The 14103-nt window shown below is 41.8% G+C and overlaps 1 protein-coding gene and 1 pseudogene across 1 annotated transcript in view; one reads left to right on the top strand and one right to left on the bottom strand.

Moving 5' to 3' along the window:
• Positions 1 to 1621: 1621 nt before the first annotated feature.
• Positions 1622 to 14103, top strand: part of PTPN6 (protein tyrosine phosphatase non-receptor type 6) — a 50357-nt gene continuing 37875 nt past the window's right edge. Inside the window, exons 1-4 of the mRNA XM_061636777.1 lie at positions 1622 to 1778; positions 2740 to 2815; positions 8877 to 8999; positions 10255 to 10449. Of these exons, the coding sequence (XP_061492761.1) occupies positions 2802 to 2815; positions 8877 to 8999; positions 10255 to 10449 (332 nt within the window). The 5' untranslated portion in view covers positions 1622 to 1778; positions 2740 to 2801. The remainder of the gene's footprint in view (positions 1779 to 2739; positions 2816 to 8876; positions 9000 to 10254; positions 10450 to 14103) is intronic.
• On the bottom strand, positions 11587 to 11695 carry LOC133375920 (5S ribosomal RNA; annotated as a pseudogene).

Raw genomic sequence — 14103 nt, 5'->3', positions numbered from 1 at the left:
GATGAAATCAAAGCTGTTAAGGATATACAAAATTTTAATTGCTTCAGATAAGGTATTATTTAAGATCTCAGATGAACTGATTCAAAATAATTATGAACAAGAACAACTGATTTGGTGAGCATTTCTTCCAGCAGCATAACCATTACCTGTTGGTTGGGCCTTGCCATACAAAAACAAATCTATGCCACCTTTAGAAGATGGACCTCCATTATTCAATAACTTCCTGAATGCCAAGGGCAATAGGAGAAACAGAAATCTTACATTCTTAAATTATAACTATAGTATGTACTGATCAATGTTATATAATAACATAAATCAGTATTTTTAAGATACGAAGTAACTAAAAATATTGTATCCATTCAAGGTTCCTTCTATATCTCTTTTGGTGCCTGCTATCCGGAAAGCACCTGCTATCTGTGACATTAAATACATGGGTGGCAATCAACACTGGAAAGGCTGCAGGGCTTTGCTCAGACAGGGAACACGTGGATGTTCACCTCCTTGATCATTTTAACATAAGTGAAGCATGCTAAAATGTCACCCTTTGTCATTGCTTAGCACTTCTGAGTAGCTGTACACTTTGCCTTGGAATGACTCCAAACAGGACTGAACCCTCACTGAGGGAGTGAAACCTATATTTCTGCCCAAGGGCCATATTTTTCATGAGGTGAGAGATCCAGCTGTAGATCTCCTGACACCTTTCATATTCATTCATGAAAAGCAGCTCTGTCCCCTCTCTAAAATCTGGATAAAAATAGGAAGAGGGATTTACCTTTTTGTCTGTTTCCAGGACGTTCCCCAAAGTTTCCATTGGCCATGGAGAGGAAAAAGACAGTGGGGTACTTGTCTCTCCCCCAACCCCCTGCAGTTAACAGTAGCTTCAAGAGAGGATGATTTACGAGGGATGAAATATTAGCCTCTCTCCACCCGTGTTACTGCCCCAATCCAAATTGGAGATGTGTGTACATATATATATGTAATCCCTACATGTAAGAAAACTAGATGTCAGGGAGAAGGGCTCTAGCCTAACTTTCTTTCTAGCATGCTAGTTTTCTATGCAGATGGAGGTTGTGTGAGTATGTGCAGCATTTCATCACACAGAGTCTGAAATGGTACAGCCAAGACATCAGTTTACCACTGCAGTGACAATGAGATCCAACTAAACACACTTTGAAAAGTGTTCTGTATGTATCTTAGGCACATTTTATGGCATTTGTGTGCAGAAGTCTTATCGGATGATAGATATGCAAACAGGCAGGTGAGAGAAGGTTCGTGCTATCCAGTACAAGAGAACTCATTTGTAGAAACCACAAGTTGTGGAGATCCATAAGTTTTGAAAAAGTGATGGGCAGCTGTGATGAGGCTCAAACAGCAGTGAAAGAGCTTGGTACTGTGAGAAGACAGCAAAGCTGCTTGAAAGAAAAAGGCCCTGGTGGCATTTGACAGAGGCATCTGGATCTGGATGAGGACTATAAACCTCTTTTTGCTTGCTGTGTGTTTCACTTGCAGATTGCTCGCAGATCCACCCAGTGAGGGCCCCAGCAGAAGGTGGATAGGGCGGAGCAAGGTGGCAGACCCTCCCCTGGTTACCTGCTCCTCTCAGGTTCAGCCTCTCCCCTCTCTACACTCTCCTGTGCATTTATTAACTATCGCTCAGGGAGACATTTGCCAGGGAAAAGAATGGAGCCTTTTGTACTGGGACCAGCCATTTGAACTGGGGCTTCCTCCTACTTCTGCCATACCTATGCTGCTAAGGACGAGGTCTGTTGCCTGGGCAGGTAAAAGTGAATTTGGAGCCTTTTCTCTTTGGATTGAATGAGGGTGCCCTAGGGGAAGTTTGCTTGCTCTGGGCCTCCTGCTTTAGTTCGGGTAACTGTAGCGAGAATTAAGAACATGCAGTGTTCTCCGTCAAACAAATATTGGCAATGTCAAAACATATGTAGGATTTTTACACATCTGGTGGTAATGCAGTATTATACAAGTCTTTTTGAAAGATATTTTCAATGTGATTGCTGCAATCCCAGGAGATGTATTGGCTCTTATATCCCAGGTAATTTCTCCAAATTATTAAAGGATCTGTGAGAAGGAAACACTGTAAATTGGTGAGAAATTTGCGAGGAGTTTTTGAAATGGTCGTAACAAAAAACTGGGTAAGAAGCCTTCAGATGAAGAATGGCTTCGGATGATCTGGAATGTGACAATAATGTGCAAATTAATCAATTTTACTAGATGCGGAGAGATACTGCTATGTCTTGAATTATTGGAAGACTGAGAAAATTGTATAATATGTTTAAACATTAATAAGTCTCAGGAAAATCCACACTTAGCATTGTTGTTAAAAAACTGTAACGGAGTCAAATATCCAACAGTATAAGAACAAAGGATTTGTATGGTAAAAAATTTTTTTTTCCTATATGCTTTTGTTATTACCTTTTTTAAATTTAAAAGTCTTCTATCTTTCCTTTCCTCATGTAGTTCAAGGTGGTTAACAAAAGAAAAAAGAATGAAATACATTGAGGTTGCAGTTTTAAAACACTTTCCTGGGGGTAAACTCCATTGAACTTACTTCTGAGAAGATATGCACAGGATCACTCTGTGATTGTACAAATATTTGTTTCATGTATATTTAAAAAAAAACTGCAGGGTGCTTTGCACATTGTTGATGTCCTTCGATCCTTCTTTGCACTGACTGGATATTGTACATATTGTTTTCTGGGTGGTTTGTCTTTTCTTTTTCAGGACTGCAGGCTGTGCTACCTTGCCTTCTGAAGCTTTCGTAGTGGGGGGCCTCTAAGGTCCTGATGCCATCCTGCAGGTATGTCTCACCCTGGAGTGATTCCTAACTTGTGCCTAGGAGAGATGAAGAAATAAATTCTTAACTGACTAAAGAGAGTTATGTGTAAAGGAAAACAAAAGCTGTAAAAGTGAATCTGGAAGATTTGCTAGCCATACAAATTATAGGTTCCGTAAGTTTGAAGTTGCGGGCTACTGTAGTGACCACTCAGTTTGGCAGAAGGAGAAGACAGTCTTGGAAGATCCAACTCATTATGGTAATTTCACATTAGATTATTTATAATATGTAGCAGTCACAGTTCCCCAGGCAATTATGTCTTTTGCTTCCATTTTTCAGTTGGTGGTTTATTCATTTATATCTTGCATTTATATACCACCTTTCCTCCAAGAAGCTCAAGTGGCATACATGTTTCTCCCTCCACCCTCCATTTTATCCTCACATCCATCCTGTGAAGTAGATTAGGCTCAGAGACAGTAACTGGCCCAAGATCACCCACTGAGCTTCACGGCTGAGTGGGGATTTCAACCCTGATCTCCCACGACATAGTTCAACACTTTAACCACTACACCCCACTGTTTCACACTTAAAACTAACAGTAGGTGGGGAGTCCTCTTGCTGTTCTTCTGACACTGCAGTACTTGATTTGACTGAATTTGTGCTGCAGTAAGCACCTGCTGCAATCTCTCTTCATGGCTCAAAATAATTGACTCTGGGCTGATGCAGCCTCTGTGCACTCAAGATTTTGTGGTTGGTGCTTATGTTTAGGTTTCAATAAGACAGAATGCAAAGCATTGCAATCCTTTTCAATGGCTTATATAATCCCATCCAGCCCCACATTTCTTTTTCATTTAATTTAGTTTCATTCTGCTTGAAATGTTATAGCATCTGGTTTCACAGAGCATCAGTTTGTTGTGTTGATAGTGGAGAAGCCTTGTGGACAGAGATTTCCAGTTTGTCCTTTTCTCTTCCTTCTGTCTAATCTCTGCTGAATGCAAAATACAGCTAGTGGAGCTGGGGTCTTCTGAATGGCCTACTAAATACTCTTATGTATTGTCCATAACAAGTGATAGTGAGTTGCTACTGTGGAATTTTGGCTGCCTCTTTGTGAAGCACATACGTTGCATGCAGAAGGTCCCAGGTTAAAAAGTTCTCAGGCAGCAACACTGAGATCTTGAAACACTGCTGCTGGAGCAGACATTACTGAACTGGACAGACTCATGGTATGAGTGAATAATAGGCAACTTCATGCATTCATAAGCCTCTTCCATTCTTCTCTTCTCTTTATTTGTACTGCAGTTCTCTTCTCTGACATTCAAGAGGTCCTGGTGTATACCACTCACATCTTGCACAGCTTCTCACATAGTTCTGTGACTCTATACACAGATGTCCTGCATCAACAGGGAGTTGGTTTAGATGAAATCTGATGAAACTTCCCACGCTATAATTCTGTTGTTTGCTGTCCCCACTTAAAATATCCACAGGGATAGTAAGATATTGCCTTTATTAGGATCAAACTTTATAATTCAGTCTGTTAAGCTTTCAAGTTGCACGCAGAAGGTCCCAGTTTCAATTCCCTGAATCTCTAGGTAGGACTAGGAATGTGCTGTCTAAAATACTGGAGAGCCCCTGTAGACCATACTAAGCTAGATGGACCAATAATCTGACTCAGTTTAGAGCAACTTCCTACATTCCTAAATTCAACATAAATATTCTTCAGGCTGGATGTTAATTATTTTCCTTTAAAAAAAAAAAAAGTATTTATTTTACTATCCAGTCTAAATAATGCTTCTGTGTAACCCTCTTCACCCCCACCTGAAGAGGAACTTGGGTTAAGGGTCAATTAAGAGAGGTTATTCAAAGAACAACAAGCAAACTATTCATCAGTAATCCTGCTGCCATACTCAACAGGAAAAAAATGAAGGGACAATAAAGCAAACGGGAATTTTAATTAAAGACACAGGAGTCCTGAAAAACATTAATAGTACTTTGCCTGTCTGCACTGGACAGGTTGGCATCATCATCATCATCACTACTACTCAAATTAAAAATGGGAGGCTCACACAGAAAACATGAAGCAGTGGTTTAGCAAAGATGTCAGGATCCTCTGTAAAAAGTGAGTAAAAAAAGGATGGCAATTTCAGACTGAGGGCACAATCCAAAGTTTCACCCCCCTGCCAGCAAGGTTTTGCAAAGTGGTGGGGCCACCACCAACCACATCCTCAGCCCTGTCGCTGACAGCAGCCAGGGCAGAAGGTTAGGGGCAGACTGGGCCCCATGCTATCACATTAGCAGTGACTAGCTCAATATCCAATGGATCCCCAGGTTGGCTCAGCCCTGACCTCTCCTCACCTCTGGGGCACTCATTTTAGAGCCTTTCACTGGCTACCGATGGTGGGCATCCTGCCAACAGCACTCTCACTTGCACCTTTGGCAGGCAGACAAAGTGATGCTTGCATCATTCATTGGTGGCAGCCAGTGGGAAGCTAGCTTAATTGAGACAGCTGGGCAGAGGGACACCTGTGCTAAATCCAGTCCCCCACCCCAGCCTGGTGCAAGGGTTTGGGGGTTGGATTGTGAATTGCTAATACAAAAGCAACCTTTTCCAAACAGTCCTGTAACAGGAAATGCCATTCTGTTCTTGGTCCACAAGGTCCAAATGCAGGATTGGAAGACCAAATTTGCTTACTGAAAACATACTTTGAAAAAAGAAAATAAAGATGGTTATCAGCATTTTTGTTTATTCATTTTTATTTGATCCACTTCTAAATCTCTCTTCATCCAATTTGGATCGAAGGATGGTTTACAAAATGTTTATAAAAACAAAATGTAGTTTATCCACAATATTTATTTATTTATTAAATTTCTATACCTCCCCAAAGCCGAAGCTCTCTGGGTGGTTCACAACAAGCAAGACATCAAAATACAATTAAAACCACTTATAGAACAATTTAAACACACTAAAATACAAATATACTAGCATACTAAATGCTAAAAATAAGTTGAGATGTTAAAATGTTAAAAAGTAAAAATATTAAAATTATTAAATTTATTAAAATGCCTGGGAGAAAAGGAACGTTTTAACCTGGCGTCGAAAAGATAATAATGTTGGCTCCAGGCGTACCTCCACAGGGAGATCGTTCCATAATTCGGGGGCCACCACTGAGAAAGCCCTTTTTCTTGTTACCATCTTCTGGGCTTCCCTCTGAGTAGGCACCCGGAGGAGGGCCTTTGATGTTGAGCGAAGTGTACGGGTAGGTTCGTATCGGGAGAGCCATTCCATCAGGTAAAACCAGTTATAAAATTATAAGGCAGCAGAAAAATCTTTGCATGATGTAGGTATGATGGTAAGTGAGCCATCACAAGGCCGCTGTCTTTTCAAACTCTCCTCCAGCAATTTATTCATAACATGCTGACACTTAAGAGGATAAAAAAGACACAATCTTTCAATAGAATCCTTCTTCAAAGTGAGACACGAAAGAAGGCTGCCATATCCAAGGCTCCCAAATCTGGGCAACACAATTTACATATTAGGCAAATCAGTTACTATCTTAGCATACCTGATTTGTATAATTTCCAGAAAGAACTTATCTTCTCTGTCTACAAAAGCGACAGGAAAGGGGCAACAGAAGGTCTTTTTTAACCTGTGTCTATGAAGGCCACTATTTCTGGGAGGAAACTGACTAAAAGCCCACATTGAGCTTCCAACATGCAAGATAGGACTCAGTTTGACCTAATACAGACACCTTTTTTGCTCTTTTGTTCTGTCTCCCTCCTTCTCTCTCTCTCTCTCTCAAAAAAAACCCCCTAAGTAGACGAAAGAGGTGATGGTCCTGCTGCTGGTGGTGCAACCCATCATGCTCCACTTTGAGCAGCCCAATTCATCACCTGAAGCCAGTACTTTAATAAGTCATTCTGTAGAAACGAAGGTTTTCTATATAGTGTTTGGTCTTGGAAATGCTATCTGAGGGTTACAACAATGTTTGCACATTAAATAGAGCCTTTGGCTTTTACTCTGATTAAGTGAAACAGCATTTTTTCATCTATTTATCATGCGATTTTTAGGCCACCTTGGCCATGTTCTTGAAAACAGACCATCCCTTAAGTACGAATTGTGCAGACTTTGCTATAAAGGTTCGGTGTAGACAGGTGCAAAGTTATAGCAAGGTAAGGCAGCATTCTTTCAGAAGTGAATGCCTGCAAGATGATCACAGGCCAGCCTGATTGCACAGTCAAGATAAACAGTTGCAGTAAATATTTTAAGGTCAAACACAGGTAGCCGTTCTAACCTGCTAGGACAGAATGCACAGAGTAAAAAAAAGAAAAACATACCTTTATTGCGACCAACGAATGTTCACAATAAGCCCATTGGCTATGGCTGGTGGGAACTGTAATCTAAAACATCTGGAGGTCAACAGATTAGTGAAGGCTGCAAAAAAGTATGGTCCAGAAGAACAGGGGCTGGCCCTGAGAGTGAACCTTGTTTCCCAAATGGTGACTTACCACAACATACAGGTAGCTGATAAGCCAGTTGTCTGTATCATCTTGTCAAGCAGTAAGAACAATCTTACCACACTTCTTCATCCAATCACAAATCTGGAGAAGCAGCCAGAGAGTGGTGAAATTCTCCTTACCTCTTGGTGGAACAACATGTGCAACCAGCTTACCAAATGGTTATATGAGCACATCCTGGTAAGCTACATCTTGACAAATAATCTTTTGTATTCATCCCATATCACATACCTTTTCGGGTACCATTGTTTTTGAATCATCCTGCATTTGTGGCAGGTGTCAATTCTCCGCAGATGGTAGTTAAACGTACAGTCTTTCATACAGTGACCTCTGCGCTGCCACCCCATGAAAACAAATCCAGAAATAATGGTGTAAGGGGAGGAGGGAACGGAAGGAGAAAGAGAGACCCAAAAGGAGAAGCAGAAGTGCATGCCTAGCAGCTTGCATGCAGAGCAACGATAAGTTAGATATGCTTCCTGTTCCTGTAATAGTGAACACCAACTCTGAACGGTGCATTTGCCTCCGTTCTGTCTGTCTGCCCACAACTACTGACACGGACAGACTGTTGAATACACCATGGAAGCCTGAGGGCAGAGGAAATGTGTGATGTAGAGAGACAGAGGCAGGGAAGGAGTATCCAAAGCTGGGGAGTCGCATCAAGACATTAGACGCTGACTTCTCCCTTATCAACATCTTAAAGAGAGCTTCTCCAGTTATTATTATTATTATTATTATTTTACTGATCTTTTGATTCTGTCTGCTGTCTCCTGACAATAATGAGGTAAGGAAAGAGCAACCACCCCTTCTCTTTCCCAGATTTTGAAAGTTCCTATCCTGGGACTGGAGCTCGGATGGATTATGTTGTATGTGGAAATGGAGGTGGAGAGAAATCATTCGGTTAATTGTCTCTAGCTTAATAGACTGGGGTGTCGGGAGCTTTTATTCCCAATGCCTGACATTTTCCTCCCCGAGGAAAATTGCCTAAATGCAGTTTCCACATTCATAAGATAGACTTCCTCCCCACGCCCTGCTCCTGTGCCTTTAAAAATGACCAGAAATTTAGCTAGTGAGGCCTTTCCAACTAGGAAAAGCTTCACTAGCTACACTTTTGTGTTGTAGGCTACTGCTGAAGGCCATAGATGCAGGGCCTGTTAGAATGTGACAACTTTCTCTCTAGTGTATTTGAATTGTTTTATTGTTGCTTGATTAGTCAACAAGTAATGAGTGACAGCTGGATGTGTGAACTGACTCTATTGAAAAGCATTGTGTTCAAGGTGAGGTGAAAGATCTGTTTGTGGCATTTGATCTGGGCTGCTTCAGTCCTCCATGAAAGTCACCAGTTGATGCTGCCTTTATAAATGATGAACATGCATGTGTAAACTAGTGCCTTGTTGGAAGTGAGGGAAGGGAAGGGGATGCTAGTAGAATGTCAACTGTCTGACCTTTCTTGGACTGTGATTGTCTTGAGAAATCCTCCTCATGAGGACTGGAGTCTGCACATTGCATCCTTCCTCTGTCTCTCCCAATTTATTATGTAATTTTCTTCTCTCTTCCTTCTCCCCTCCCTAACCAGGTGGTTCCATCGTGACCTGAGTGGCATAGATGCTGAGGCCTTACTCAAAGCACGAGGAGTTCATGGCAGTTTTTTGGCTCGCCCCAGCCGGAAGAACAAGGCAGATTTTTCCCTTTCTGTCAGGTAATCTACTGATTGTCAGTCTCCATCCCTGTTGGTGCCCTCTCTATGGGACTCTTTGCTATCCATCTGTTCACTTGCTCCCAGTTCCCATAAATAGTCCAGTCTTACAGACTCATCACAGTTTTCCTTTTGGGATTTGTGGGGGTAATTTCTGCTTGCCCCTGTCCTCATAGGTAATTTTAAAAACTATTCTGAAAACTCTGAGGCAAACTGGAAACGGGGTTGCAAGAGATGGATTGTCTTCTCACAAGATTTCCAAGCTCTTGAAACCAAACATTCTGTACCTGGGTAGGGCCTGGGGGTGAATTCTTCTCTGGGTCAGAGCAGGTCTAATGGCGTAGCTGCTGCTTTATGGGGTTGGAAGAGCTTTTGATGAATTCAAGAGTGGAGAGCACTGAAAAAGCAATATATTACAGTTAAAAATGGCTGAAGGGGAAAAATAGTCTTGCTTCTATCTCCAGCCTACTTTTCTGACTACTGGACAAAAATCAAAGCCACAGACAATGGCTAGGCCAGACTTAGTTAGGAACTCTACTTCTCCCCCAGTTGCTAACCATTTCCTCAAGTTGACTGCTTCCGGGGAGTGGTCAGAAACTGGAGAAGGCATTGGGCTGAGGCTGCAGGCCCTCCATAAGCGTAGGAACTTCCTTCACCCTCTTCCTGCTCCTATGTGGATGTTGGGCCAGCTTTTGTCTACCTAGTTCCTCTTCATCTCAGGGATATGCAAATCCCATTGCTTGAGAAATGTCACTAGACTTATCAAAATGCCTTGGGCTTCTTGAAAAATTTGTCAGAATCTCTAGATTTTCTTTGGATGCCTCAATTGTGCCAAGGCCTCTGCCTACCTTTGATTTCTCAGTTTGCTTCAGAAGGAAGGTTTCCACTGCTTATACTCAGAAGAAAAATCAGATGCACATGCATAAATGGGAACCATCACAGAGCCCATTTATGCTTTCACGTTTAGGCTATCTTCATTTCCCTGCCACTTTTTTTTTTACGAAAGGCTCAAATTCTCTTGACGTGTTCTGGGGTTAATCCCTGGCATTTAAAATGAGTGCTGAGGATAAACCTTGCTGACCACCACACACTGCAGTCAACCCCTTCCAAGTCTCTTCCCCACATTTCTGGAATCCATGGAATGGGATATGTGTGGGAGGAATTTTGAGCATCCACTCTCCCCCTTGCCCTCCTTCCTTCCCTGTTTCCTAAGCACCACCAAACCTTCTTGACTAGATGCTTCAACCTCTCCCTACAGGGTTGGTGACCAGGTCACCCACATCCGTATCCAGAATACAGGAGACTTTTATGATCTCTATGGAGGAGAGAAGTTTGCCACATTGTCAGAATTGGTGGAATATTACACACAGCAACAAGGATCCCTACAAGATAAAGATGGGACCATCATAGACTTGAGGTATCCGCTGAACTGCTCCGATCCCACCACAGAGAGGTATGGAGAAAGCAGGCCTGCTTATGGCGGCTGTTAACTGAGCACAGTTTCCACCTTTTCTTTCTGCTCCTCATGCAGCCTCATCCTTCTGATGGACTATGAATCTCCCCCTCACTATTGTTCCCCTTTCACTCTTCATACATTCTTGTATTGAGAGATCCTCCATGGCAGGCAGGAGGGCATAGCTCACAATCTGCCTATTGCCATGTGAAGTTTCGCTATCAGTCTGACTTATATTTAGACATTGGATTTCCTCTGTCCTCTGATTTTGCTATTTTTGACACATTGTTAAATGTGAAAATTTGTGTAGATATGCACCTGTGCAAGGATAAACTTTGTGCTGGCAGCCTTACCCAGGACCCTTTGCCGCCTCTGTTACAAGCTGGCATATCATGTCTCTAGCTGCAGCATAAAAAAATTCTCCATGAAAACAAATGGCTTATCTAATTCACTCTGCTCAGTATTCAGGGCTATGGGGGTGGAGTGCTCAACAGCACACATGGTGCAACTAGATTTGCACTCTCCCGCCCCCATCACTGGTGTCACCTTATAGGAGAAAAGTATGTTTTGTCCTCTTTGGGTATGTGAGTGTGTGGTGGTTTTTTGTTGTTGTTTTTTGCATCCAAAACTCAGCAGTTGGTCAGGGAACCTTCTGCTTCCTCCCTTGCGGTTGGAAAGTTCTGCCCTCCAGGCACTTACGAAAGCTCTTCAGCTCTCTTCTCCCTCCCCTCCCCACCCAAGATTTTCCATCACGTGGCTTCCTCCTAGTTAGGTCCGCTACATTTAACTGTTTCCTCCTTGCAGAGGAGGGAGCCCACTCAGCAACTGCCAGTCTAGTCATTTTTAAAGTTTGAGAATGGTGAGAATAATAGCTTGGGGGCATTTTTTAAAGCTTCTAAAATAAAGGCAAGTAGGAGCTGTAAAATTTCCCAAACAGTAATTAAAACAAGCACCTCACTTATTTTCTTAGTATATGCCCTTCTTTTAGATTCATTTGACTCTAGTGGAAACAAACCCAAGGTAGTCTGCTAGCCAGGAACCTCTGGCCTGCCAGGCGCTTTGATAACTGCTCAGTTTTTGCAGTCCAAACTGCTGTTGTCCAGGTATTCAGACGTGGTTTACCATTGCCTTCTTCTAAGCCTATGGCACCCAGTATTCCCAGGCAGTCTCCCATCCAAGTACTCACCAGGCCTGACCCTGCTTCGCTTTTGAGTTCAGGCGTGTTCAGGGTAGTATGGCTGTAGTCGCAGTCCAAATTAGGTAGCAAAAAAAGAAACGAAGAAGAAGAAAGGGGACATTAATTTAGCTCTTGTTGGGCAGCCACATGTGGGTCATGATGGTAGGTCACAAACTGCACAGGCCTGATCTAATCTCATGACATTTTAACAGTTGGGGATGGCTCTTGAAATAAACAAAAATCCTCATCAGAATGACATAAACTCTCTCAATCCTGCCCGATATTTGACCTTGTTTATATTCTGGTCCTAGTCCATGTGGATAGCAGAAGCAAATATTGGGTCACTGTAGTGGCCTCTTATTTGCTACTGTCTCTGCTGCATACAAATCTTTTTTTCCTAATAGAATAAATAAAATTGTACATAACTAGACTCCACAGAACTTGATTTGTATTAGATCTGTAGTAGAAGCTAAAATGATGAAACTGAGGTTATTATACTTTGGACACATAATGAGAAGACATGATTCATTAGAAAAGATAATAATGCTTGGAAAAATGGAAGGGAGTAGAAAAAGAGGAAAGCCAAACAAGAGATGGATTGATTCCATAAAGGAAGCCACAGACCTGAACTTACAAGATCTGAACAGAGTGGTTCATGACAGATGCTCTTGGAGGTCACTGATTCATAGGGTCGCCATAAGTCGTAGTCGACTTGAAGGCACATAACAACAACACTCAAACAACCGGCAGCATCACCTTTGCAGGAGGCTAGAGGCTCAGGGCATCAATCACTGACATACAGCTAAAGCAATTCAAGTTCAGCATGCCTGAAAAACATGCAATTATTTAAAAATAAGTACATTAACGCCCTTGCTCCTTGGTCTAGATAGTCTCACTCCCAGTCAACTTGGACTGTAAATGATGTATAGTCAGGGTTTTACATTATAATTTCAGAACACATTCATAACAAACTGAGCCTCTCGATTGATTAAAGAATGCTTAGTTGATTAATGACCTGCCTTTTCACTGATTAATAAATATATTACATTTATATTTGCAAATTACCAGAATCTTAGGATAGGTGCCTTTTTGGAATATTGAAGAAAAGGAGCCTACAATTTAATTTAAGAGAAAATCCTAGCTCTTGTAAAAGTTAAAAAACATGGTAATCTTTAAATATGTTATTTTTCATTTCCTATCACAATAACATACCAAAACTAAAATAGCTTTAAGAGCAAGGGTGCCTTTAACTGATAGCTCCGCTGATTACCCAGCGGAAGCTTTAGTTTATTGATCTGTTGATCTGACACTTTCTTTTCAAGAAAAAAGATATATTAAAGTGCAGATAAACAGAATGATGAGGTTTTTTGGTCAAGCAAAATGAGACTGACACAAAAAATAAGTGACGGGCATTATTTGTTTAGTTTTTTTATTATATTTGTTTGTATTAGATTATTTCTAACTGGCCCTTCAGGGCACATTGCCATACCAAGGTGCTGTGGCTAGCTGAATTAAGTTGTTGACTCTATGTGCAACCTCTGTATTAGGATTCATTAGGAAAGGAAGTGAAAATTAAACTGCTGGTTTCTAATGCCATTATACAATTCTATGGTGAGGCCACACTTTGAATACCATGTAGAACTCTGGTTGCCAAACTTCAAAAAGGATACAGTAGGGCCCCGCTTATACGGCGGGTTCCATTCCGGACCCCTGCCGTAAAGTGGAAAACGCTGTAAAGTGGAACCCCATTGACTTTAATGGGCCGCGTCACCTGAAAATGATGCAAAAATGGCGCAAAACGGCGCCAAAGGGGAAAAAAACCCTTTAAAATTGAAAATGAAAGGCGCCGCATCAGCGGAACGCCTTAAAGCGGAATGCCGTAAAGCGGGGCCCTACTGTATTGTAAAGCTGGAAAAGGTTCAGAAAAGGGCAAGAAAGTTATCATCGGGTTGAGGCAACTCCGCTACAACAAAAGGTACAACATTTGGGGCTTTTTAGTTTAGAAAAAAGACAGGTAAGGGAAGACTGTATAAAATTATGCATGCTGAGGAGAAAAAGGGTAGGTCTCCATCTCTTATAATACTCAAACCCGGAGTCATTAAACAAAGCTGAATGATGGAAGATTTAGGACAAACAAACAAAAAAGTACTTTTTTTATACAGCACATAAGTTAAACTATGGAATTAACTACCAGAAGATGTAGTGAGACCACCATCTTGGATGGCTGCCTGCTGGATCAGACCAATGGCCCACCTAGTCGAGCATTCTGTTCTCACAGTGGCCAGATGCCTATGGGAAGCCTGCAAGCAGGACTGGACACAACAGCACTCCCCCTTCCTGCTGTTTCCAGCAACTGGAGGATTCATGGAGAATATGGTTATCAATAGCGACCAGTTATTATGGCTCTATATTATCTCCAAAATCAGAGGCAGTGTGCCTCTGAATACTAGTTGTTGGGGTGCACAAGTGGGGAAAGT

Source organism: Rhineura floridana, chromosome 1, assembly GCF_030035675.1.
Source record: "Rhineura floridana isolate rRhiFlo1 chromosome 1, rRhiFlo1.hap2, whole genome shotgun sequence".
In the NCBI taxonomy this organism is placed as follows: domain Eukaryota; kingdom Metazoa; phylum Chordata; class Lepidosauria; order Squamata; family Rhineuridae; genus Rhineura; species Rhineura floridana.
The sequence above is the reverse complement of the archived record's forward strand: the minus strand, read 5'-3'. Positions and strand labels throughout refer to the sequence as shown.